The sequence below is a fragment of the Tetrao urogallus genome (assembly GCF_951394365.1).
Source record: "Tetrao urogallus genome assembly, chromosome: 2".
Taxonomy (NCBI): Eukaryota; Metazoa; Chordata; class Aves; order Galliformes; family Phasianidae; genus Tetrao; species Tetrao urogallus.
In genome coordinates, this window is record NC_136814.1 from 5,485,360 (window position 1) to 5,510,500 (window position 25,141).

General features: G+C 41.1%; 1 protein-coding gene across 1 annotated transcript in view; it reads left to right on the forward strand.

Annotated features, from left to right (window-relative positions):
* MACROD2 (mono-ADP ribosylhydrolase 2) overlaps nt 1-25,141 on the forward strand; it is a gene marked incomplete at its 5' end in the record, with an annotated part of 837,700 nt that overhangs the window by 746,072 nt on the left and 66,487 nt on the right. The window contains 2 exon segments of the mRNA XM_079550710.1: nt 3,894-3,975; nt 18,406-18,441. Of these exon segments, the coding sequence (XP_079406836.1) occupies nt 3,894-3,975; nt 18,406-18,441 (118 nt within the window).

The following is a 25,141-nucleotide window of genomic DNA, read 5'->3' on the forward strand; positions in this document are numbered from 1 at the left end:
TATTTGGCAGGTCCTATAGATCAAACTTGGCAATACCTCTTGGTACTGATGTGTAAGTGCAAAACTAAGTATTGCTGTCCCCTAAGCAGATAGAGAAGTTAAGGCAGAGGAATTGGACTCACCTTGGAAGGGCCACATCCTTGTGGCTGTTTCTCCAAGCAGTGCACACCCATCTTGTTGCTCTGCTTGCGTTCTGCAGGCAGGGCTGTCTGATTGGTGGTGTGCAGGAGTAGTGGGGCTCCCACAGAGAGGTGCAGCCCCAGCTGTGCTCCAGAGCTCCTGGGACCCCCTGGGCAGCTTTGCCCATGCTACTGTGACAGTGAAGTCCCTGAGCTGGTTGCACAGCTCTTCCTGACTGTGAGTGGTCTGAGAGAGAGCCAACCCAGATTGCATGAGGCCACTGGCATGGCCCACCAGCACATGTAAAGCTGACTCGATGCTAAGTGCTCTCTAACCCCCCAGGGCAGAAAGAACACAACAAAATAAAGGAGAAAAAAAAAAAAAGAAAAAAAAAAAACCAACAACCTTTAAACAAAGAGCAGAGGGAAGCATTATTTTTTCTCAGCTTCTCTGTGTTAAGGTCAACAGAGCTGTCAAGAACAGCATTGCTTCTATACTTAGCGTGAGGGGTTTTGTGGATAAGATTTGGATGCATCCATGCAAAGCTGGCATTAATGACTGAGTCAGGGCCCACTCTGCTGCAGAAGCAGCCTGGGCCATGTGAAGCTCCAGTAGTTTGCTGATCCCCATTTAGTGCTGCTAGCAAAACCACCAGGAATGGATCCCAGTCAAAAGTAAATGCAGCCTGGCAAGGAGAGCAGGTCCCAAGGATAAAAAAACAACTGAAAAAGAAAATCAATATACTCACAGCCTTGGGCTGCGAAGCTGCCTACTAAGCTCATGCAATTTAAGTCCCTTCTTCCTCTGTTACGGCACTCTTAATTTTGGGGTTCTTTGATCCCACTATTCATAGCTGTGAAGCAAGCAGAATTTGATCAAGCTCTGACAGGGGCTGGTTGATTTTAACACCAGCTTCCAAAAAGGAGCTGTCGATCAAGGATGAGCCTTAATAGCTTCAGCTTGCAGCTCCTTTAGGCTTGCATTGCAGCTGAGTGGTGCTTGGTCAACTGTGGAGGAGCCGGGCACCCACAAAAGGCTCCAGGGGCTCCTCGGGCACGGAGTCCCTCGGGGTCCCTGCCTGCCCTCTGCAAAGGGACTGCATCCAACTGCTCATCTGCTGCCATGTCCCAGATGCAATGGGAGAGCTTTCCTCTTTGAGCAAGGAGTGCCTTTTGTGAGAGTGCATCCCGGGAGGCCTGCTGAGCTTTTGTGAGCCAGCAGATTACAGAGTTTTGGGTCCACTCGGATTAAACCTTTCCTTATTGCAGCTTATTGTAGCTGGTTTGGAAACAGTGAGGACAAGGGTTACTTTCTGTACCTAATTTCCAAGTTATTTTAGCTGGGGATGTTAGATAAAATAGTCAGTGACTGGCAGGATGATAGAATATGGTTTAATTTCAGATTTACTATCTGCCAACACATGCCATTCAATCAGATAAACACAGGATTTTGGCTGTCATCACAATATCTTATGCATACTTAAAAATAGAGCGCTTTTTCTCACACCAAGAAGAAATTGAACAGGTTTATACACAGGATGTGTATAGTCAGGATGCTAGAAAATGTGAAATAGCGTGCCATTTCTGGAGAGATTCCCTATCTTTAAATTAAGGAATCATATTAGAAGTGGCAGAAATTCTCCTGATTGCAAAAGTTTTGTCATTGTCAACTGCGCAGAATAAATACAAGTAAAGGGAACACCTTGAGAAGCTGAAATATAGAAAATGAGGGAAATGCCTGTAGTGTTTACAGCAGAGAATGTGAGATCGTACAGAGGGCCAGACGGCTCAGAACTTCTCTGTGTGGGAGTATGATTCCTCCTCTGGCTTGTAAGTTCCCATCCTTTCTGCTTGGTCTGGTGCACGTATTGCACGTATTGCACCTATCACTGTAATGCTCAAGTATCTGCTCTGCTCAAGAGGTGGGGATAGAAAATGGCAATCTAGGACTGCCCCAGCACAATCCTAAATCAGGTTGTACAAAGTAGGCAATTTAAGCTTTCTCTATCGGAAGCTTCCATCCTGAAAACACAACTTTGTTAAAGTAGAAACAGGTGAAATACAGCTGTAAAAACACCACTGAAGCTTTATGTTATAAACATGTGTGTATGCAAATGAATGCGCCCTTTTGGCCCATGCCCTTCGTTAATGTTTGTTTGTTTGTTTAAATACTGTTATTATTTTATTTATTTACTTTATCTGTTGTGAGGAGCAGCTGATGACACAGTCCAGCATTTTGTGAAGCTCTAACCTGGATTGTTTACCAGAGCCTCACAAGGCAGTTTCTCTGAATGTCGTACAAACAAACACATTTTCCTGCTCACAAGTCTGCAAAAGCTCCCAAGCTCTGTCTTACTGCTGCTTCTCTCCTGCTCCCCAGCCTCTGTCTTCCCTAGGGCCCACATAACCCACACCTTTGCTTTCTTATCTCCTGTCTGTTTTGCACTTTCAGCTTTTGAAGCTGCCTTTGGGAGATGTCCGTGTTACCAACCACCAGGACTTTCCAGAATAACTGATTCTTGCCTGCTCTTGTTCTGTTCTTTATTCTACTAGGCTGCTCCAAAATGAGCTCTAAAATGGCAGTCAGAGCTGCTCAAGTATAATGGTATCTTTGAAGCCAAGGCCCGTACTTGCTTTGAAAAGCAGCTCTAGCAAAAGGGCAGCTTTTTCTAGTGAAGTTAATGGAAAGAAGGCACTTTTTTTGTGAGCGTCCGTCCTGCAGGTTTCTCTGCTGGAGGGAGGCTGCTGCCTTTGTAGCATGCAGCTCGCAAGCAGCTCTGCCACAGCACGTCGGCTTATTGCCCATGGAATCACGAGGGCAGCAAAATGGCAGGCAAGGAGCTGAATTCCCTACTGCTCAGAATTCATCCTTTTCTGATTATGCTCTCGTGGCACTTCAGAGAAGAACTTGATTACTGGATGGGTGGGTCCTGCAGCTCAGCCTTGCGTGGGTCTTCTCTTTTTCCACTGCTCCTTCCAGGAGTTGTGCTGGGCTAGGCAAACAGATAAAGCAAAGAAATAGCACAGCTGGAGTGAGTCCGCTGTGGGTGTCTTTCAGTCCTAAAGGCTTTGGAATTGTGTTTGGTTTTTATTGTTTGCCTTTTTTTTGTCACTTTTAGAAAAGCCTTTCACGCAGAAGGCCATCCTGATTTATTTGGAACCATTGGTGGGTTGGTGGTGCGTGCACTGTGGGCTGTGGTTTCATTGGTACACTCAGCCTCACTAAATAGACGACGTGTTAAACGTTTTATTTACCCCGTGTGCTACCTGTCATCTAATCAGCTTTTGTTTTTGCTGCATTTTGCTTGTATTATAGCAAGAGTAAGTGATTTCATGTAAATTAAAACCACATGAAACCTTTTAAAGCCGTTTTAAAGTACTAAATGGTTTCGCAAATAGGTTTGTCCAACAAAGATTGGAAAAAGAGCTCTTTGCTTACCCGTTTACTCTTTTTTATGCTTATTAGAAACCCCCCCGTGTGACACTTTCATCAAACATTGCATCCTGGTACTCATCTAGAATGCCAAAAGTAATTTATACTATGCTCAAGAGTGGTTTGCATAAACAGGAGGCAGTTAACAAAGAATACAGTTTTGAACTACAATTGCAAATTTTATTGTATAAATTACAACACAGATGCACAATGAAATCAAAACACGTGTCCCTATGATGTTTCCTTGCTTGCCTGAAGCATAAAGCAGTGTTGGTATTAACTATTATTGCTGATGTTTATTGTTGCAATCATTTCACTGTGAATAATTTTGTTTCTTACAGGTGGATCGTATCATCTTCTGCGTCTTTTTGGAGGTTGACTACAAAATTTTCAAGAAGAAAATGGGCGAGATTTTCCCTATAGGTAGGTATGGGAATTTACTGCCATCTGACTGCAAAAAACAATGCAGGAAAAGGCAACAGTCGGCATCCTTTCTGTTTTCACTGCCTAAGCCAAGTATTAAAATGTGAACTTTCTTTAGAGATCAGTTGCGCAAAGAGGCTGTGATGCTGGAGAAACACAGGCGTTTAAAATCTGTGAACCGGTAAAACTGTTTTGTGATGCTGCTTTTGCAAAATCAAGGCCTGCTTTCCTATGCTCAGTATTATTAGTTTCTTCAATCCTTACTGTAGTCCGTATCTCCTCTTTTAGGCTGCTGTGTGGCACTGCTTCTCTTGAGCGGAGGAAGATGATTTGCACTAGTGTATATAGCTCCTACCGTATACAGCTTTTCCATGCACACTGTGTATGCTTTACTCTTTCACTAATAGTGCTGGTAGGGTTTCTCTGCATCTTAAAAGGTACCACAGGGGTTAGAGCCCAACTGTGTCTGAATGGGAACTTTAAACCTGAGCTGTCCCTGTGCGAGAATGAATTGGAGAAAGATGGCTCTCACCGGAGCACTTGGGAAATGTTAGCCGTTCATCTTAGGCTTCACACAGGAGGTTACTTTCTAGAATGCAAGAAAACCTGGTAGATAGTAAATTTGTTCACACCCCTCCTTATATACCCGTGATTTATTTTTATCATACATCATTAGAAATCCGTGTTAGAGCAGTGGGTTTTTTTAATCAACCCTAACCCTCTCCCGTTTTATTCTGTTTTCTCTGCTATATGTGATAAGATCCAGATTTTAGTCTTTTTTTATCACCCATTTCTGAAATGGCAGTCACTTAAATGCTCCCTGCGCTGAGTGACTGCCTGGTGGAATGGGCCTGTGAGTAATGGGAAGCAGAGCTTGGGTGTGTTGTGAGATTCTCAATTAATTTTACAGGGCCATGTTGTCATAGTAGCCACAGTGAATTTTTTTCCTTTGACTTTTTTTTTTTTTTTTTTTTTTTTTTTTTTTTTTACTTTTACTGGTAACATGGATATTGTGATGTTTCTGCCTTATCTAGAACTAACAACTTTGTAATCTCCAGTTTGCAGTGATCTCAAGCCTAGAGACATACTGAATAATTCAGGTAGCATAGAATGGTGTCTGTGTAGTAATATTTTGGGCTGGAGTACAGTGAACATTCGTTCAGACTGCATTCACATCTAGTCTGGATAGTGTGTGATTTTTATCTTTTTTTGGTCAATATACACATTGGACAAGACAGCAGTGCCCTGTGTTCTGTTGCTGGCTCTGTCTCTGCCTTTCGGATTAAGGAAGAATAAACTATTGTGGCAGTTTGTCAACAGATTACAGTATTGATACTCACCTTCATCACTGAAGTCTTTGAAATTCCAGATGAAAGCCTGCTGTTGTTACTACCAATGTAAAGCCCACTTGGGTTTGAAAGCCCCAGAGACAATGAGATGCTTCAGGTGCTGAAGCGTGACAAAACTAAAGGGGGAAAGAGGGTTAAAAGGGAGATCTACTTCTTTTTTTGTGTTGCCAAAATAGGGCATTGTTGAAGTCTTGAACAAAGAGGGTCTGTTGGGTTGGACATCACAGTGTGTAGACTTCTTATCGCCTTATGCTACATTGTGCAGGTGATTCGTTCTAGTATAGTTCTGTAATTTTAAAAGCATGTCTATTCTCATGCATGAAAAGCTTTAACTTTTTTTATTGTTTTTGTTTTTTTTTAATCAAACTAAAACAGGGAACTTGTATATGACCATAGCAAAGCAGTGGTGATGGGAACCCTCTAATGTGCAGTAACATCCTGTAGTTGGCAGGCGTGTGACTGTGAAAAAGGACCACATGATCTGATGCTCATGCAGATAGCTTTCTAGAGAAAAAATGCTTTACTTCTCAGCAGCCATAATTTGGTGTAGGTTTCTAAAAAAAAAATCTTAGGACCTATTCTCATAGGCTTTCAGCTGTAATTTTCTCACCATTAATGATTCTGAATACTATTTTTGCTTCAATAGTGCAGGCTTCCGGAAGGACTTGAATATCTACTGGTTGTTAAGTTTGGAGCTTTAAAAGGCACCAAGCTGGCTTCTAAGATTTTTTCCCTGAGTCAGTGAAGGATTTCCTGTGTTTAGGTCAGTAGTCAGCAATTTGGGAGATCTGATTTTAATCTCTTGTAACACCACGGATGTGTGGTGTGCTCTTACAGGAGTCACTTAGATGTGCAGCTTATGAGGAGAGAGGCAGAAAAGATGTGTACAAATGAAATGACTTCGATAGCATCCCTGCAGAAAAGATCAGTATCTGGGCCTCTGTCTCAGAAGAGTGCCCTAATGATTGATGTTCAGCATCAGGCTTCCTTTGCCCTGCTGAAGTGGCACTTTTCTGCTGGGTACCATCACAACAGCGGTTAGGTTGAAGTTGGCCCCATCCTAAATTGTCTGTAGCTGAATGATGAGGACGTTAGCTGTAGGTCTTAATGGTGATCACCAAAGGATTGTCAGGTGTACTGTTTCTTCCTTTTTTCTTGTCAATTGGTATCTGCATGTAAGCCTAATGTAAGCTCCAACAAGTTCTCCACAGAATCCCCTCCTGGGGATTATTCCATCTCTCTTCAAGACTGGCTTCTTCTACAAGGAATTCGGTGTGGTTCTGTGTCAAGGAATTAGCAACTGTCTGTATCTTTGGCAATGAAATCCTGATATGTAGACTCTGGAAGGAACTGCCAAAACTGCTATGGCATTTTTTGTTTGTTTGTTTTTAAGTAATTCTATTAGTGTAATAAAACAGAAGTCTCTAAGGAAAGATTTGCCCTAAATTTAAATTGATAGCAAGCTATCTGAGCATTCACAGGAAGGAATAATGCTGAGATATTACTTGAGGCTTAGAGAAAAAAACACTGAGACGTTTTAAATGTGCATCTCACATTCAGAAACATTACAAAATATATCTACATGAATAGATGTGGACAAAAATGCTTAGAAAGAAGAATATGTTCATGGAGTTATATACATAAATAGTTATTACTTTAAACCTAGTGCATTAATAAATCCAAAAAGACATCCAAGTACTTAAGCTAGTCAAGTGATAATGAAATGAAGCTAGAGTTACACCTCAGTGCATTAGAGTAAGTGGAATATAGATACAGGGAAATTGTTCCATTAGTTGAACATATCATTAGACTTATTTTGTGAGAGGGATGCCAAAGAAATTAGTTGAGTAATAGTACTGATATTAAGACAACTGCCAAGAGCTTTGTCATTTGCAAACTTTAAATATATAGGGGAAGGAGCAGACTTCTAAGTTAATTTCATATCTTGGAAGTGTAACATAGCTGTTCAGTAACGGACCAGTTGTCACAGCCTCAGCATTTCAGATCCAATCTTAGTAAGCAATAGCCTGTACAGAGCCTGAGTCAAAGCCAACATGCTCTGAGGGTAATGCCATGTAAGCTTTAACTCAGACTCAGATCTCATCCCTGTGATGGCCCAGGAAAGTATTATTTTAGAGGGAAAAGTGCCCTGATTCACCCAAAATTTAGAGTGGAATCTCTGAGGTTTTGCTGAGAAGTTCATGAATGTCCTGGTAGGAAAAGAGCAAGGATAGAAGACTTTTTGTTGGACAACAAATCTTAAAATCAGTCACTGTTTTAGCACATGAGGTGAGACAAATGGTGATTTGTTTTTCTGTGGATCAGTTGTGTTCTCTCTCCTGGTGGAATGAAACAGGCCAGACATCCTCTCTTCAGCTGCATACTGACATTCTCTCTGGTTAATCTGAGATGATGTCTCGCTGCATATCCTTCAGGCAAATAAAATGCCCTTGCCTGTAATCCTGGCGCAGATGTGTACTTCTTACCTCACTGGATTCATTGCTACTGGTATTATGTGTGAGCTTTCCAGGAAAGCTGCTGATACTTGTATCATTTTTTCTCTTGGAATTCATTGTCTCTTCTAACACAGTTCTGCACAGAGCCTGGAATCCAGGCATTACTTTTATTGCTAAATATATATTTGTAAAACCTACCAGGAAACGGTATGAAAACGTTCCCCTTGGAAAGCTAGACTTGCTAACTTTTACCTTACAGTTACACGTGCTCCTTGGTTGGTTTATTCATGTGAGTAAAATTAAGCATATTTGTACACGGTTGCCAGCTGGAGGCAGAGACACCTTATTTTTCTCCTGTGTCCTGTGTGTAGCTAGCTATTTAGTATGTCAGATAGATAATCCTGTGGAGACCTTTGGCAAATGCTTATTTTTCATGGTGACTATTGTATATTATGAAAGGTTTGTCTTAAATTGCAATGTTTATAGTACTTCTGAATCTACCACCTGTTATCAGTGGATTGGAAAGGGAAATCATTTTTTTTCTGAAAATGTTCTTTAGACAAAATAATGTCGTAAAAGGTGCATGCTATGAAGCTGCCCCGTTCCAGGTGATATTACTCTTACTAGTTTAAACACAGTAACAGAATTACTTCACTACAGCATCGCTAAAATTGCCAGAGAGGAGAGATTTGCACTTTTATTAGACCAATTGATAGATGGAAGATGCAAGCTTTTAGACTCTGTGTCCTTTCAGAGCTAATTGAAAGGATGCTGAGCCCAACAGCTTGTTCTTTTTTTTTTTTTTTTTTTTGTGTGAGCCACATCAGTTGGTGCTGAGAGAGAGAAAAATTGCTTTTTGAAAAGCTTTCTCTCCCTTCTATTCCAGGTTATGACATTTAGTGCATTTTCTGCTTTTACCCTGCATGCCAAAATGCTATCCACCCTGTCCAAAGCGATGCGGATGAGAACTACTGTTCTCTATTAATCCTCCTATTACTTTAGGAGGATGCAATGTGCAAATAGGAAGTTGTGCATAAATGTGCAAATATCTTATAATTGCAGAGGAAATTCGTTGTTAAGAGATCTACCAGGCTTGGAATCAAATTGGAAACTGTCTAAATGCCTGAATGAAGGGCTTTGTATTAAAAAGGCAGATCCCTGCACTAATACGTGACTGAACTGTTAAGCAGAGTTTGTAATTGCTGTGCTGGTGTTGAGGAGCATCCCCTCTGCACTTAATATGGCAGAACCCACTGGGACTATGACAGGCCTCAGCGTGAGCAAAGGAATCATAAGTTAGCCTTTTGTAAGCAATTCTATATCAAATGGGTAATTCGTTTGATAAATTTTGCCTCTCTGTTTGCATTTGCAATGTTCACGAGCAGATTCATTGTGTTAATTTGTCACCTGAATGTATTCCACAAAATATTTTTCATAGGCTTTATTTTACTGCATGGATAGGTGCCAGCTGGCTTACTGGAAGTCCCTGATACCCTTTATTTGAGGTCTGGTCTGGGTAGGGGCTTGCATGTTAAGTCACCCAGCTATGGCTCATGGCTGGTTCAGGCCACCAGGGCTTTGGGGCTACTGGGAGGCTCGGCTGAAGGAGCCTGCAGGCCTTTGGTCTTCACCTGCCTGTCGAGGGCATCCTGAGTGTGCTGCTGGGCTCAGCTGCTTTCCTCGTTTGTGGGCAGAGCTTTCGGGTCACTACATTCCCAGCACATAAACACTGTGCCTCTTCACTGGTTTGAACCAGAGGGGCTGGAGATGGGGCATTCAGTGCTCCACCGGCACGGAAATCTGTGGGGAGTCCCATGTTCGGGTAGAGATGAGTGAAGCTTTTTCAGTGAGTGAGAAGGAATTGTGGTCTTGACAGAGCTGTGACAGACTGAAGAGGATTTTGCATGGATAGGAAGTGCTGACGCGGTGGCAAAGGTTTGAAATCCCCCCCCCCCCGAACCCCTTTGAGCTTTGTATTGAGGGGTGTCATCCTCCAATGTCTTGTACAGGACCCCTCCCTGAAGGACTTGAGTCTGAACTGCTGGGAGGAGGCACAGGCTTGCTGTTTCCAGTGGTGGTTGCCTTTCCCTCAGTAACACAGGCTCCTAAGGAAGCACAGCTGTCTGGGGGAGCTGGAGGAGCCTGCACACCACAATAGGATGATGGCTTTGCTCTATTTCTCTCTTAGAGCACCTGCAGATTCTGATCGAGTGCACTCCAACGTAAATAGCTCACTGTAAAAATTGTTCTCAATCTAAAAGCTTCATATAGCCATAAGGCTTAGAATACCCATCCATTTCAAGATGTGTCTGAAACAACTTACCTCATAAAATCAAGCCAAGTAAAATCTGAAGGTGTTCACAGAACTGTGAAACTAATTTTTTCTATTGCTTTTTGTCTTAATTTGCCATGGCGGTGACTATGCCAATCCAACCACATGTTGAGGTTGCTTCCTTTGCCCTTTCTGCCAGTATCTCTGTCTTTTAGGTGGTCTGTAGGGGCAGGAGGGTGAACAGGAAGCAGCTCAGGGGCAACTTTGGAGACGGAGACCAGGAGAAGGGTCCCAGCTCCTTCTGACACGTCAGTAGGTCACCAGTGCCTTAGAAATGGTAGTGGGGAGTTCTGCTTCGGTCTGAATCATAACGAAGCTTCCTGGTGTGACCTCTTCTGAATTATTTCCTGGCAGTCTGCTGGCAGAGTACTGCTCTAGTGTTTAGTTGTATTGCAAGTATTGGTCACCTCAGGCATAGAATCATAGAATCATAGAATCACTAAGGTTGGAAAAGACCTGAAAGATCACCCAGTCCAACCGTTCACCTATTCCCAATAGCTCCTACTAAACCATGTCCCTCAACGCAACATCCAGTCTTTCCTTGAACACCCCCAGGCTCGGTGACTCCACCACCTCCCTGGGCAGTCCATTCCAGTGCCTGACCACCCTTTCTGAAAAGTAATACTTCCTCATGTCCAGCCTGAATTTCCCCTGGCGTAGCTTGAAACCATTCCCCCTGGTCCTATCACTAATGACACGAGAGAAGAGGCCGACCCCCAGCTCACTACAACCTCCCTTCAGGAAGTTATAGAGAGCCATGAGGTCTCCCCTGAGCCTCCTCTTCTCCAGGCTGAACATTCCCAGCTCCTTCAGCCTCTCCTCATATGGCCTGTGTTCCAGACCCCTCACCAGCTTCGTTGCCCTTCTTTGAACACGTTCCAGGGCCTCAATATCTTTCTTGCAGTGAGGGGCCCAAAACTGGACACAGTACTCGAGGTGCGGCCTGACGAGTGCTGAATGCATGGGACTTAAATGAATGACGAGTGCTGAATGCATGGGACTTAAATGAATGACGAGTGCTGAATGCATGGGGCTTAAATCCTCTGATTGTACACTGTTAGACACAAGTTTGTGGTATTCTGCTGCATGTGAGCTGTAGAAAGAAAGTTGTCTGCTTGCCTCATTCTTGTTAGCAGCAACAGCACTGCTTGGATCAGGGTATGGACAGACAGTGGGTCTGTAATGTATTTCAGTGCTCTTTCAGGAGGTGAAGTTCTCCATTTTTTTTTTTTTCCTTTTTTGCTCTGATAGTGTTTTCTGAATGTTTGCCTTTCCTTGTATAGTGAGTCTGATGATAGAGCCTACAGTTGCACCAACAGATAGGGGAAAATGGCTCTTTTGCACTCCAAATCCCTGAGCTCTTCAGCTCCTGGTGGATAAGGATTGCATTGAAACAGTGAAATGGCCGGTGATGAAGGTGCCCTTCGAGGCACAGGGGTTTTGCAGGGTTGCTGCATGTCTTAGCAGTGCGGGAGAGGATAGGGAAGATGATGAGTGGTGGTAATTATAAGGTGAGTCCGGAGCACTGTTTTGTCTCTTGCAACACAAGAAATGCCAGGAAATATTCCAGGAAATGATGAATCAGAATTATTTATTTATTTATTTATTTATTTATTTAAAGGTAATTTTCTACCCAACACATAGCTAGGGAGTAGGAACACTTGTTGTGAGGTGCTGCAGACCCTGCAGGAATTAAATGTAGTTGAAAAGGAGATTAGCTCAACCAGCATAGGACTAGTCCAGCAGTGGCTGTTAGTCACCATAACCTGTAAGTGATATGCTCAGGAAGAAGCTGGTAGTGGGAGGGAAGTTTTTGCTGTTCTATTCAGTCCTTTGCACATGGATGCCTGGCAGAAGGAGGTGAACAAGCATACGCCCTTCCTGTGTAATATCTTCCGGATATGTAATTTTGAACAGGCACCTTTTCTTCCTGCTGCCTTGCATAGTCTTTTAGATTCCATGTAAAACAGTGCAAATGCATTTCACGTCATGCTCGAAAATATGCCATCTTCTCTGGACACTGATGCTGAGTCATTTCATGTGCTTGAGCGCTTCTAATTGCAAAGGATGCCGTTAAATTTGTGTTTGTCTCATTTGATTGCCTCTGTCTTAGGTTACTGATGAGATTTTGTTAGGAGCTTGTATTTGCATGTGGTGACACATTTCTAAAACATAACATTTTGTGTGTGAATGCTACACTAGCATATTTATGGGTGAGAAATCCACTTGAACATTCTGGTAAACAAAACTCAGTTGTTTTCAGTATTTTAAGGCATCGAAGAAATAAGGAAGTTTAGAAATAGGTTCTTTTTTGAAAAACAGATGAGTGTTTTTGCAAAGAGTGTAAGGTAGAAGCATCTGGGAAATAGAAATTCAAATCTGATCCTGGCTGTGAGCTCTACTTCCTGCGCTGCAGCTCTGCTGTCCAGTTCACCCACAGTGGGAACAGCAGCCGCTGTGTTGCCTTTGTAGGCACCTGAGGCTCGTATGGGTATATGCATTTTACTGCAGGTTGAGTGATATGATGCATAAAAGTCATCTTTGTGGTAAAAAACAAACAAAAAAAAGTGTAACTTCTTAAGAGGCTGGTACTATGGATTTCTATTTGATATGGCTTCAAAAGCTACAAGCATTTTACATGCAGTGAGGCTCTGGTGTTGTGGGACTGGTGTAACCAAGCAACATGGGAGGAAAAACCGCACCGATGCTGCAGTAAGGCTGGGATGTGCGGTGTGTCAATGGAAAGTTCTGCATAATCACAACAGAGTAAACAAAATTTCATCAAACTTGCTTAGCGTCAGCTGGGAGTTTATATAGTACCTATTGTTCTGCAAGGAGGATTGCAGGGTACAAATGCTCAGAAGCTCCACTTCTCCTTCCAGAGCAGAAGGATGTGCTGCTTTTGTTGAGGATTTTTTTTTTTTTTTTTTTTTTTCTGAGAATATTTTTTACAAGTAGATGTGGTAAGAATCAGGCCTTGTCTTGCCTGATCTCATCAGGCAGAGGTTTCCAAATCTGCTTTTCCTCAAAGAAAACATTCCCCTTTTCTGTGCTGTTGGTCATTCGGTTGCATCAACTCTGTGGAGAGCAGTCTTCCATGGCTCAGAGCAGCCAAAAGAGCTCATGAGCTCCTACGTTACTGTGAGCCCTCTGTGTACATACAGGCTTTGTCAAGCTCTGGGGTGTTCTTGTGTGCCTTACTACACTACCAATCTTCTTTTCTGAGATGGAGTCTGTGCGCTATTATGAAGCTCCTGTCAGGTAGCAGCAGTGGTCCTATGCTATCCAAAAGAAGTGATTTTTTTTTCCCCACTTAAAATAGATAATAGATACAGCGTTAGAAAGCTTGTCAAGCTGTTAATATAATTGTGCAGATAGGTGGGTGAAGCTTTGGAACAAAGTTTCAGAAAAACAAATGTGGTAAAGAGGAATAGGGACAGTGAGTACTCGGTCTTTTCCACTGCAGGAAATCCAATATTATCATGGTTTAGGCAGTTTGCAGAGGGCTGGTAGCCTGGTTCATGCTGCCACCCACTGCAAGATTTGACAGAAGAAGCTTTTCATTTGAGTAAGCAGACACTGCCCTAAAATGGGATCCATTGTCTTGAAACCTTAGTGCAGCACATCCTCTGTTCTTCTAGCGGGAGCTGTAGGGTCAGATCATCAAGTCCCTGCTAGGCAAATGCTTGAAGGCTGGAACCCTGCTTTTGCATGACAAAAAATCTCAATGGGATAGCTGCTGCTCTCACTGCTGAAAGGTTTCATGCATTTTTTTATAGTGGTTTTTTTTTTTTTTTTTGAGGCATGAGCATTAAGATCTCCATTTTGTTCCTTCAGCCTCTTGTATAGCTCTGCCCATCCCATTGCTCTGCTTGCCGTGGTGCATTTATGCAGGCTACAGAAGGGAGAGGTCTGGTCCCATTGTGCTCTCCCAGCCCTTTTCACAGTTGTCTTCAGCCTGTGCAGCCACACTTGCATGACAGAGACAGCTGAGACACGTGGGTAAGGATTGAGATCAGGGAACAGCAGAAAGTGCTGATAAGATGAACAAATGCTAAAGTATGAGATGAAGAGGCTGAGGAAAGGGAGAAGGCAGGAAGAAGCCATCAGCATGCAGCACTGCTGGGGAGCACCGGGAGCCTGAAATGCAGGCCCTGAGTACAGATTAAACAGCTGCCTCGAGCAGCTTGGAGCTGGCTCTACTGTAAGAGCTCCATGAGGCATACATAGTTAGAAATTAAAGGTGTTTGCATAGTGTTGACTCTCCCCATGCAAACGTGATGAACAATGCAAATAGAAGCGTGAGCAACAAGGAAGAAGTAGTTTAATGGCTTTGGGGATTAGCAGTGGTATTTAGAGCCTTTCACCTCTTTGTTCCTAACATAAATCTAAACACAGATTGACGATTTTAGCCATCTGGCTTGCACTTGCTTGTATGCAGTGTCTAGTGAGACAGAGAAGGAACCTGACCAGCAAGGCAAAGGAAAAATACGTATATGACAGAAGGCGGCATCTCTTTCTCCTGTGCCAGTAGGAGCTGGTACGGTGCAATCATTCTGTCTCACCAAGTTCAGCAGGTAACAAGGGAGAGGGGAATGAAGGGGTAAGTGACATCTCTTGATACATGAATATACCACGAAGCCTGTAATTTATACAAATGTATACGTACCAAGCAAATTGCACTCAAATGCAAAGCTCTCTGATCTTTTGAGATATAGTTAACCCATGTAATGTGAGAGTTAGAGGGCCAGTTTCCATCACAGGTTGATTCTGAATTGTGAATTATTTTAACTGACTGGAAACTGTTCTCCCGTATATCACCTACCTAATACCTTGATTTTATGAACCATAGCTGAACTAGTAGCTGGAAAACTTTGTGCCTTCAAATGTATGAAATGTTTTGGATTAGATGTCTTCCTTGTCTCCCAAGCCTTCTAAATACTGATATGAGTTTTCTTGGTGATGGGTTGACTCATGCAGAGAGTCAGTGCCAGTTTTCCTTTTGCTTCAGGAAGAGATCTTGAAAGATTTGTCTTTTTTTTTTTTTTTCCCTAGAAAAATCTTCTTGGTAGAGTTCCCCAAAATATAGGGTTTTAATTGGCAAAGGCATGTGAAAGGCCACTGCTGTGCTCTGCCAAACATAAGAGTAACCAAGAATGACCACATGCATGCAAGACCAAGTGCAACAATCCCAGGCAATATGTGAGGCAGAGTGGCTGGAAGACTGTGTAGAGGAAATAGATCTGGGAGTCTTGGTTGATGCTCAGAAGGCCAGTGGCATCCTGGCTTGTATCAGAAATAATTGCCAGCATGAGCAAGAAAGTGATCATCCTCCTGTACTCAGCACTTGTGAGGTTGCACCTTGAGTACTGTGTTCAGTTTTCGGCCCCTCACTGCAAGAAAGGCACTGAGGGCCTGGAGCGTGTTCAGAATAGGGTAGCAGAGCTGTGAGGGGTCTGGAGCACAAGTGTGATGGGGGGCAGCTGAGGGAACTGGGGATGGTCAGTCTGGAGAATAGGAAGCTGAGGAGAGACCTCATTGTTCTCTACAATGGCCTGAAGGGAGCTGTAGTGAGGGAGGTGAGGGTTGGCATCTTTATCCTATGTAACTAGAAGTAAGATGAGAGGAAGTGGCCTTGAGTTTCTCCAGGAGAGATTCAGTTTGGATGTTAGGAAATAATTTTCCCCCAGAGTGGTTGTGTGCTGGAATGGACTGCCCATGGAGATGGGGAACTCACTTGTCCCTACAGATGTACAATAAATGTTTAGATGTTGTAGTGAGGGACGTGGTTTAGTGGGAAATATTGGTGATAGGTGGACAGTTGGACTGAAGAATCTTAGAGGTCTTTTCGAACCCTGATGAATCTGTGCACACACTGCAGCATGTTTTCCTATTCAGTTAACTCTTTTAAGAGTAAGAGTTGCAGCAAGCTCACATCTGGGCTTTCAAATGTGAGCTTGGGCAAGAAATTTGGCCACATTTCTTCCAGGCAATGATTACTGGCATCAGAGACTGACTCTTGGGCTCTTCTGTGATTTTACTCCATTTTGTTTTGGGACTGATAGACTGGTTTGCTTTGGTTTAATATATGCATCACTCTAGAAAGCTTATTCTACAAGGGGTAAAAATATGCATAGGGAGCAAGGAAAATAAACCTTAGTATTACAGATCTAATTTATAGCAATCTTGGCACTCATTTGGTCCTATATTCATATTTATAATAGCTCTGGTAAAAAGAAAAAAAAAAAAAAAAAAAAAAAAAACCAAAAAACTTTTATGTGCTTTCATTTCTTTAAAACCCAGTAACTGCCTGTAATAACATACTATTGGGAGAAAAGCAAAAGATTTTTGGATAAAAATTCCTAAAATAATGTTTTTCACCCAAAATAATTGGTTTTGGCATAGAGTTCTGACAGCTAAATGTGGTGTTTATCACTTTAGCTAGCCACACCAAGGTCAGTGAAAGAGATCGCTTTATATATGACAGAGAAGCACTTCCACCAGATGCATTAGTATTTTAAGAATAAGAATTATAGACACATGAAGTAACTGGGGAGTGCTGTGTGCCAAAAGGAAACTCAGATTCAGATACAGGTTGGAGTAGAATTTTCAAAGACACCACAATGACCTGGAGGTCATGTCGCAACATGGGCAGGAGCCCACCTCCCATTTTTGGAAGTGATGTAAAGACTGCATTGCGTTTCAGCAAGATTTAGGTTCCTTTTCCCAGAGAGGAAAAAAAAAAAAAAAAAAAAAACCAACCCAAAAAGCAGCACTTAGTTCACAATTAGTTCACAAAATCAGTCTTTGACTTTTCATAATTATATTGCATAATGATTACTACTTAATAACGCCAAATTTCTTGTCTGTGTCCATTATCACCAACTTAGAAGCTATTTCTGTTGCTCTGGGAATTTCATATTCCAAGTCACTTAGAGAACTATAATTCAGACCTTCAACAGAAGAACGGGTGATATATGTGTGTTAGGATGTTATGTTACACTGATTTAGTGTCGTGTCTTAGATTAATTTGAAATTTTATCCTGCTGGCTTCATTATAAACATTTCCATGGGAAGAATATGTTATTGGAAATGGATTAATGAATAAGCTTTGTATTAACCAAATGCTTTCTCAGTGGTTTGTTGAAAAATGTCAGGACTGTTTCAGAATCCTGGCTCTATTCGAGTGAATGGCAGGATTCCCATTGGCTTCCTTCAACATAACTTCTCTCTTCTTGATCGCAAAGACTACTTGTCAGAGCTCCTTACAGTTTCTGTGTACAGATAGGGGTCAGTGTGCCTTTTTGAACTCCAAAGCAATTGTTTTTAGAGTCAGGAGGAAGGCGGTAAAGTATGTGGCGACTTTGTTCAGTCCCAATCCTTTGTGCCAGTTTGAAGTGTGCTCAAGAAAAACGCAACTTGTTGTCCTTTAGTGTCTTCTGGAAGTCCTGCTGTGCATGCAGAGCAGGTGTGACTGCAATGGAAGGCGGTGAGGGATGGATATAGATCCATCTAGCGTAGATTTACAAGCCCCCGTGAAAAGTTTCATGCTCATGATTTTATTTTATTTTTTATGTTTTGATTTAAGCAGAACTGCCAGTGCAGGCCTCTGTTATTTACTAATTGTTCTGTACTTAAAATGTTTCAAGCTCCAAATTTTGATGAAAGTAGGTCTTCAGTCCTCATGGCACGCGTTACAGTATTTGAATCTCAGTGGAGCTTGTGGTGTAAAGATCCAATTCTGTAAATTAGGACCTAAATAATACTGCTAATTTCCATTGCCATTGATCATAGTACTGCAGAACTCCTTGGGGTTCAAATGGCGTAATAACACGTACATGCAGACCTTTGAAAGATGCTATGCTTTAGGCAGAAATTGTAGGCTTGCAGAATTTGCACTTGTCCAAATCTGTTTCAGAGGGTATAAATACAGTCCACAGACTAAGGAGCTTAGTTGAGAAACCTCTGTGGTCACTGGACTTAGATGATTAAGGCTCTGGAATGTTGTTTTACTCAGATATTAACTAAGGCAAATCTTTTTTATTCATTCCCACTGCTCTTCCCCAAAAAGGTCTCATGGTATGAAACTGCTTCGTTACCAGAATGTAACTTTTTGAAAAAGGAACTTTCTTCATAGCATCAAAAGCTTTTTTTTTTTTTTTTTCCATCTACCTCCAGGTCTGCCTACAAAATGTTAAATGGGAGAAGGGAAGCTAAGATATGTACAGTTTGAATAATGGGATACTTTATTTTGGATGTTTCCTGATTTTTATTTTTAATTTTTTTTTAACAGATGACAACGAAGAGACTGAAATAAGTGAAGAGACAGGTGAGTACATTATATTTTATGCTAAAACATTTAATTTTGAGAAGGATGAAACAAACTGGAAGGGTTCTTAAAACAAATAGTGTTGGTTGTGATATGCAGTGACAATCATTTATTGCTAATGTTATAATAATCATCTTTAGTTTTTAACAATATAGGGAAAATGATCCCTGATAGTATATAATGCTTATTAAGAATGGCTGAAACTAGCTTTTTAGTATCATCTTTTGTGAGCTTTTTTTGTTAGTATTTTGTTTGAACATGAATGGGAAATAATTAGAATTCTACAGTCTGTTCGTAAAAAGGTGTGGATACAGCAATTCTTGAGTCGTTTGCAATTGTGATTAGTAGCTGTGATTTGTTTGCAATGACAACAGTGGCAAAACTCTCCAGCAAACTCTGGAATAAATGAAATGTGATTGGACGATATTTCAAAGAATTCATTTCCATGGAGTCCACTAATTGACTATTGGAGTACTCATCTTGCTACCACTTGCCAGTTACACATCAGCCAATTTTCAGCTCATCTAATGGTGCAGTTGTTCAGCCAACGCTTTTTAGCGTTGCAGAATGCTGCAGTATGTGGTACAAAAAGCTGTACGAAAGTGTACTGTATATACTGTTCTCCCCCTGTTCCAACAGGATGTGCTTCGTGTTTTTTCCATGGACTGAAGTCAGAATGACTGCCTGTATTTCCCTTCATCCTTTTCCATGTCTCTCTTGTAGTGTTAGCCTTTTACCAGCAGTCAGGGACTTTTTTTTCTTAATAGATGATAAAAATGCAGTGCTAAAATCGCATCAACCAGCTCTTCCAGCGCATTCCAGTGTATCGCATTTCACCTAATTAGCACTCCTAGTTCCTCGAAGCTATTGTTAGCCTACTGCCTTTCTGCTGCTCCTATTCTTCTTAAACTCTACTTGTATGCACAGGACCTCGGAACGGGCTTTGCTCGTAAGCTGAGCACCTCTAACTTTCATTTTGTCTATTACTAGGTTGCCTCTTCCATTCACCAGCTGAGAAACACTTTGAGCTAGCTTTTGCTCTTGACATGTTTGTCAGATCCCTTCATGTTATTCCCTATGTTCCTACCTAGTTTTAACTGCTACTGGTATGCAAATTCAGCCTTCCTGATTCCATCCCTGGCTACTTTTCTACACTCCTTTTGTTGCATGTCACTCACGATGACTTTGTGTTGTAATTCCTTGACCTAGATCTTAGAACATCCGGGGTTGGAAAGAACCCACCAAAGATTACTCAGTCCAACTCCTGGCTCCACACAGAACCACTCAAACTTCAAACCTGAGAGCGCTGTCCAAATGATTCTTATGCAAGTGAGCCTTCTGCTGACATCCCATCTTTCAGCACAAGTTGGGTTGTTCCTCACTCATCAATTCCTGGAAATCCTTCTTTGTGCCATCTCCTCGGGCCATTCCGTCTAGTGAGCAGAAAGGTCCTTACTCTGCTCCTTTTCTTCCCAGCCTTCCCCTGGAATCAGTCACCTGATGTTTCTCAAAGCCTGACTTTTCGTCTCTGGCCATGTTTGTTACTGATTCTCCCATGTTTGAAAGTAGTAAATCAAGCGAGGTACCATCTGTGACAGTGCATGGATGTGTACTCCCTCTCAGGTCTCTGTGACCCTGATCCCATCATAGCCCAGTGAATATGATGTGTTGGAATTTCCAGTTATTTGCTTTGGGAAAGGATGTGAGATCAGGAAGGAGAGCCACTTGGAAAAAAGCAGAGATATGCCAGCCAGAAAACAGAGGTAAAAGCTCTTGAAGCACTGTGTTGGCTGCTTAAACTGGCAAGATTGTCTTGAAGACAAATGGATTATGATGATTTATGCAACAAGTTAATTAGCTTAGAAATTATAAATTCTTTAATAACAGCGGATATGCATAAATGTGCAAACATGGATATACACAGATAGTTATGTGTTACTGTGATGGATTAACACATTCTTTTATGGCTTTCTGGACTGTTGGTTTTATTACATATAATTGTAATTACTTTTTGGTGTCAAGATTACTGGATAGGAACTTTCAGAGATTTTAATACAATTAGTGTGATTAATATAGTTGTACATATATACATAAAAGAAGGAAAATGAAGACTGTCCTTATACAACAAACATTTGCCAAAGTTGAATTTTCAGTATTCATCTAACATTTCCAATTTCATTTTTTACAGTAATCATGGCATGTATGTTTTTATAAGTCAATTATTTTGCATTTTTTCTCTTCTTGCTTTCATGGAGATTATGCAAATTACATCGTTGGGTTTTTTTTAAGCATTTAAAATTACAATTAAAAGGAAGTATATTTCCACTCAATAGCCATTCTTTTCTTTTTTGCAGAATAAATAAATAAATCTTTTTTTTATCCTTCATGAATTTAGGTGAAGCTGCATAGCTGCTCTGGGAAATAATCACTGAATTAAGTTTGAAGAAGATATTTCCCTACATACCCTCTTCCTTGTGCATGTAAGACAGATGAGATCATAGTTGATCTCACAGGCTTGTTTGTAGGGTACGATGAACATCAACAACATGTACTTAGTTATTCTGTTCTGATTTGAAGATATTTTGGGAATCCGCACACTGACAGCCATGAGTCAGTACCTACAGTGACCAAACACAAATGTATTTACCATAGCTAATCCAGAAGTGGTTGGGAGTTTTGTCATTTTGACCTCCTTGTGTACGGTTGTGGTTTAACCTAACAGGCGGCTGAACACCACACAGCCTTTTGCTCGCTCGTACCTCTCAGTGGGATGGAGGAGAGAATCTGAGAAGAAAAAAAAAAAAAGTGGTAGAACTCATAGATTGAGAGAAAAACAACTTACTAAAAAAGGAAGAGTGAAATAACAGTAATGATGATTTAAAATATGTGTATGTCTTTACAAAACAAATGGTGCACAAAACAATTTCTCACCACCCACTGATGCCCAGCCAGTTCCTGAAAAGCAACAGCCCCCTTGGCCAACTTCCCTCAGTTTTTGAGTTTCTTCATATGATGCCATATGGTATGGAATATCCCTTTGGCCTGGTTGGATAGGCTGGTTCCGTACTCTCTCAGTTTCTTGTGCCCCTGCAGCTTCCCTCACTGGCAGGACAGCATGAGAAGCTGAGTAAGTGAAATGTCTTTGGCTCTGTATAGCACTGCTAGGCAACAACTTACATAGGTGTGTTTTCTCCTAAAGCCAAAACATAGCATCATGCCTGGCATGATGAAGAAAATCAGCTCTGTCCCAGCTGAAGCCAAGACTGGGTATGAACTTTTTAATGATCATAGACGCATTTGCAGAAGTTATAAATGCATATTAAATTTCTGCACTGAGGGGAGTTTTGATTTTTTTTTTATATTCAGATAGCTTAAAGTTTGAAAGAGTTCAACTTTTCACAGTTCTGAGGGAAAAACTGAGTATCAACATCTAGTTGCCACTTCAAGTTATTAATTGAATAATCACTCTTCATTCCACTTGACTTCATGGGCCATGACTCCAGCAGATGGAATCAGCAGTTGGCACTAATATTGATGATCCTGTTTTGTTGAGCTATCCATATCCTCTCTGCTTTGGGGTTATTTCTCCAGTTCTCATGCTTAAAAAAAGCTACCTTTTTAAAAAAGTAAAAGAACTTCTGGGTTATGGAGAGCACATGTTGCAAACTGCATGTCGTGTAGACCTCTGGCAGAGATTCAAATATTCTAAATTTCAGCTAAATCTCTGTGCCTACAATTCGTTGTTGGTTGGGTGTTTCTGAAGGGCCAGTATCTAGCCAAAAGAAAATAGGGAGAAGCAGAGGGACTCAAATGAGACGTAGATTCATATCTGCACCAATTTCAGTGTGAAGAATGTAGCAGAATACTGCAGACTTTACAGAACCAGTCCTAATTAAAACCCGGTGGCAAGAGATAGGGGAAAAAACCTGATTTTGGTTTGGTGTCGGCTGACGTTGGTGGGAATATGTTCATTAGATGCTGGATTAGAGCTCAGGTAGAGCTAAAGAACTATCTGGGAGTAAGAAGTAACACATGACCTTATTTTGTGTGTACCTTGTTGAGTGATGTACGCATTATGAAAGTAATCTCTTTCTTCTGTTTCTACCACCCTGAAGTACAAATATGTTGTTGTTAGTAGAAAGACCTTTTTTAGAAGAGAAACCGTAGGAATAAAGTATTAAAATAATATTAATTGCATGTCTGCCAGGTAATCTCTATTAATATCTATGTTAATACTGTAAAATCAAACAGACATGAATGATCATTTTAATGAGTCAATCACATAACATCACTGCATATTTTGGATATCCTAGAATAAGAAAAATATTTAAAAGTAATAATAACCCAGTGTTAGTAAATATACACACTCAAGACTGCTTTTCTAATAGCATTTAACTTGCAAGGGTTTAACCCATGCGTTTGTTATTCTGGATGCTGTTTCTTGTTGCAGCTGCTAGCTTAACTGCACCACTTAATTCAGTGAGTATGGCTACTAATATATTTCATACAGCTTGCTGTTAGAATAGCTTGAGCCAAAAGAACAGATTCAGTAATGCCAGGTACAGACTAATGCACTTCTAGATCTCGGCTTTATGAGTAATACCCTACGTAAGCAAAAAGAAGGACCGTATGACCTAACAGCCTTGTCTTTTAACTTCACTGTTTTAATGCTGCAGTCATGATGCTTAATGCTTTAAGCTCCATTAAGGGAAGATTATTCTAAACTTTAACTTCAGAAGGACTTGGCTTTTATATCCATAACTTCACATACCTACTCGTAGAAGCGTGCAAAATAAGCCCTAATACTGCCATAATTATGTGCGCAATTGCAGTGATTGCATCTGGAAATTACAGAACCGTGTGCTATTATGAGAAGCGTAGTCCAGATACACAGTAATGCTGCATTATTATGCACTGACATAAGTTAATTCTTTTTCCATAAAACCAAAACAAACAAACAAAACAAGGCACAAAAAATCCCATGCTAAAGTGTTTCAGTTCTGAAGCTGTTTTCTCCTCTTTGGCTTCCCCCCTCCATGTTGTACCAAGGCCTTTTGACCTCATCTGAGTAAATGTTGCCACCCACCTGTCGTATATCTCATCTAATAGTTGCTCATGTGTGTTGCCCTGCTTGTTATGCTGTTTCTGCCCCAAGTGGCCTACTTAGCCCACCAGGTAGTTACTCCAGAAGTGACAGCCTGCTATAGGATGTCAGACCAAAGGATCTCATTGACACTAACAAGAGAAGGCCAACTATAAACAATGCCATATAGACGCTCTATTTCCTTGTGCGTTCCGCTGTGTATGCACACAGCCTTGGATACTTTTTACTTTGGAGGGAGACTTGGAGGAAAATAGGAAACACTTGTAGACAGCAAGGCTTTGTAACTGTGAGGGATTTTTGAAATAGCTTACATTGAGAGAAACTGTCAGGTTTAAGTGGTTTGTTAACCCTCTGAATTAGCCTTCAAGTAGGAATGATGTCTCCCAGTGTCAGAGCTCAGAAACCTGATCATGATTAGAAAAGCTTTGAAGATGATTGGTTCAGACACCTATATAGGTGTTCTGTTTTTAAACAGAGATTGGCAAGCAGGATTCTGTAGTATTTGGCTATTTCCTCTGAAAGACATACTACTGTAAAGCACAAAGGGTTAAGAGTTGTATTTTGATTGCAACAGAAGTCGTTATTTTAAATCTTGAAGGGATCCCTTTCTGTCTCTAAAATGAGGGGAAATTGCTAAATAAATAAATAAATAAAAAGCCTCTGTGTCCTTTAATGAACGTGAAAAGATTCTGTATGGAGTGAAGAAAGACCATTTATTTTGACAGGGTAACAGCCTCCTCCCTTTCTGTCTTTCTGCTGACAATTAAGATGTTGGTTATTCTATTTAAGGTATTGAGATACTCACCAAAGACCTGGCTGGACACTTGCACTTAAGTTTGATTGACATTTGACTTTTGGGCTTGGAGTAAGGTTTACTAGATGATAAAAATTGTCATTGGAGGGGTGAGTGTTGACTGAAACGCTCCTATTGATTTGGTCCCCCGATGTGAATCATTGTTAACCCAAAAAGGGAAAATAGCAGGTAGTGCAGAGTGGCATTAGAACCAAAGAGGCCATCCATCAATATGGTCAATTACAAATTTTCAGGTTATTTTTAAAGAGAATGGGAGAGTGTTGGCAGGAATAAATCTTTAAAAGCCTGGTTATTTTTCAGGATCTCACTTTTGCATTGAGCTTCTTGCTGAACATCATTATTGCTCTTGAATAACCTCTGTAAAAGGTTGACAAAGTGTGTATTTCATGTTTTTTGCCTTTTCCCCACAGCTTTACTTATGGTTGCTTCTATGTTCTCACGAGCCTAGAAATAAATAGATCTTAGCACTTTGATTTCATCTAAATATTGTAATTGAATCTCAAATTCAGATGAACAAATGTGATGACGTGAACATGGTCCTCTGTGAAGTGCTGTCAGGAAAGTTCTTCGTGATGGCAAGCTAAACATCAAAGTGTGTTCTACACCATTTATTTACTGATCTGTAAAGGCCCTTCGTGCTCTGAACAATATGGAGTTGTGTATACAGAAATTCTGTGCTAGAAGCTATTTTTAAGGACAGTATTCAGCTTGGGCTTTTGGACCTAAAATGTAATGTTCACTCCTTAGAATTAAACAAGTGAAACTAAATTCAACTGCTCAAG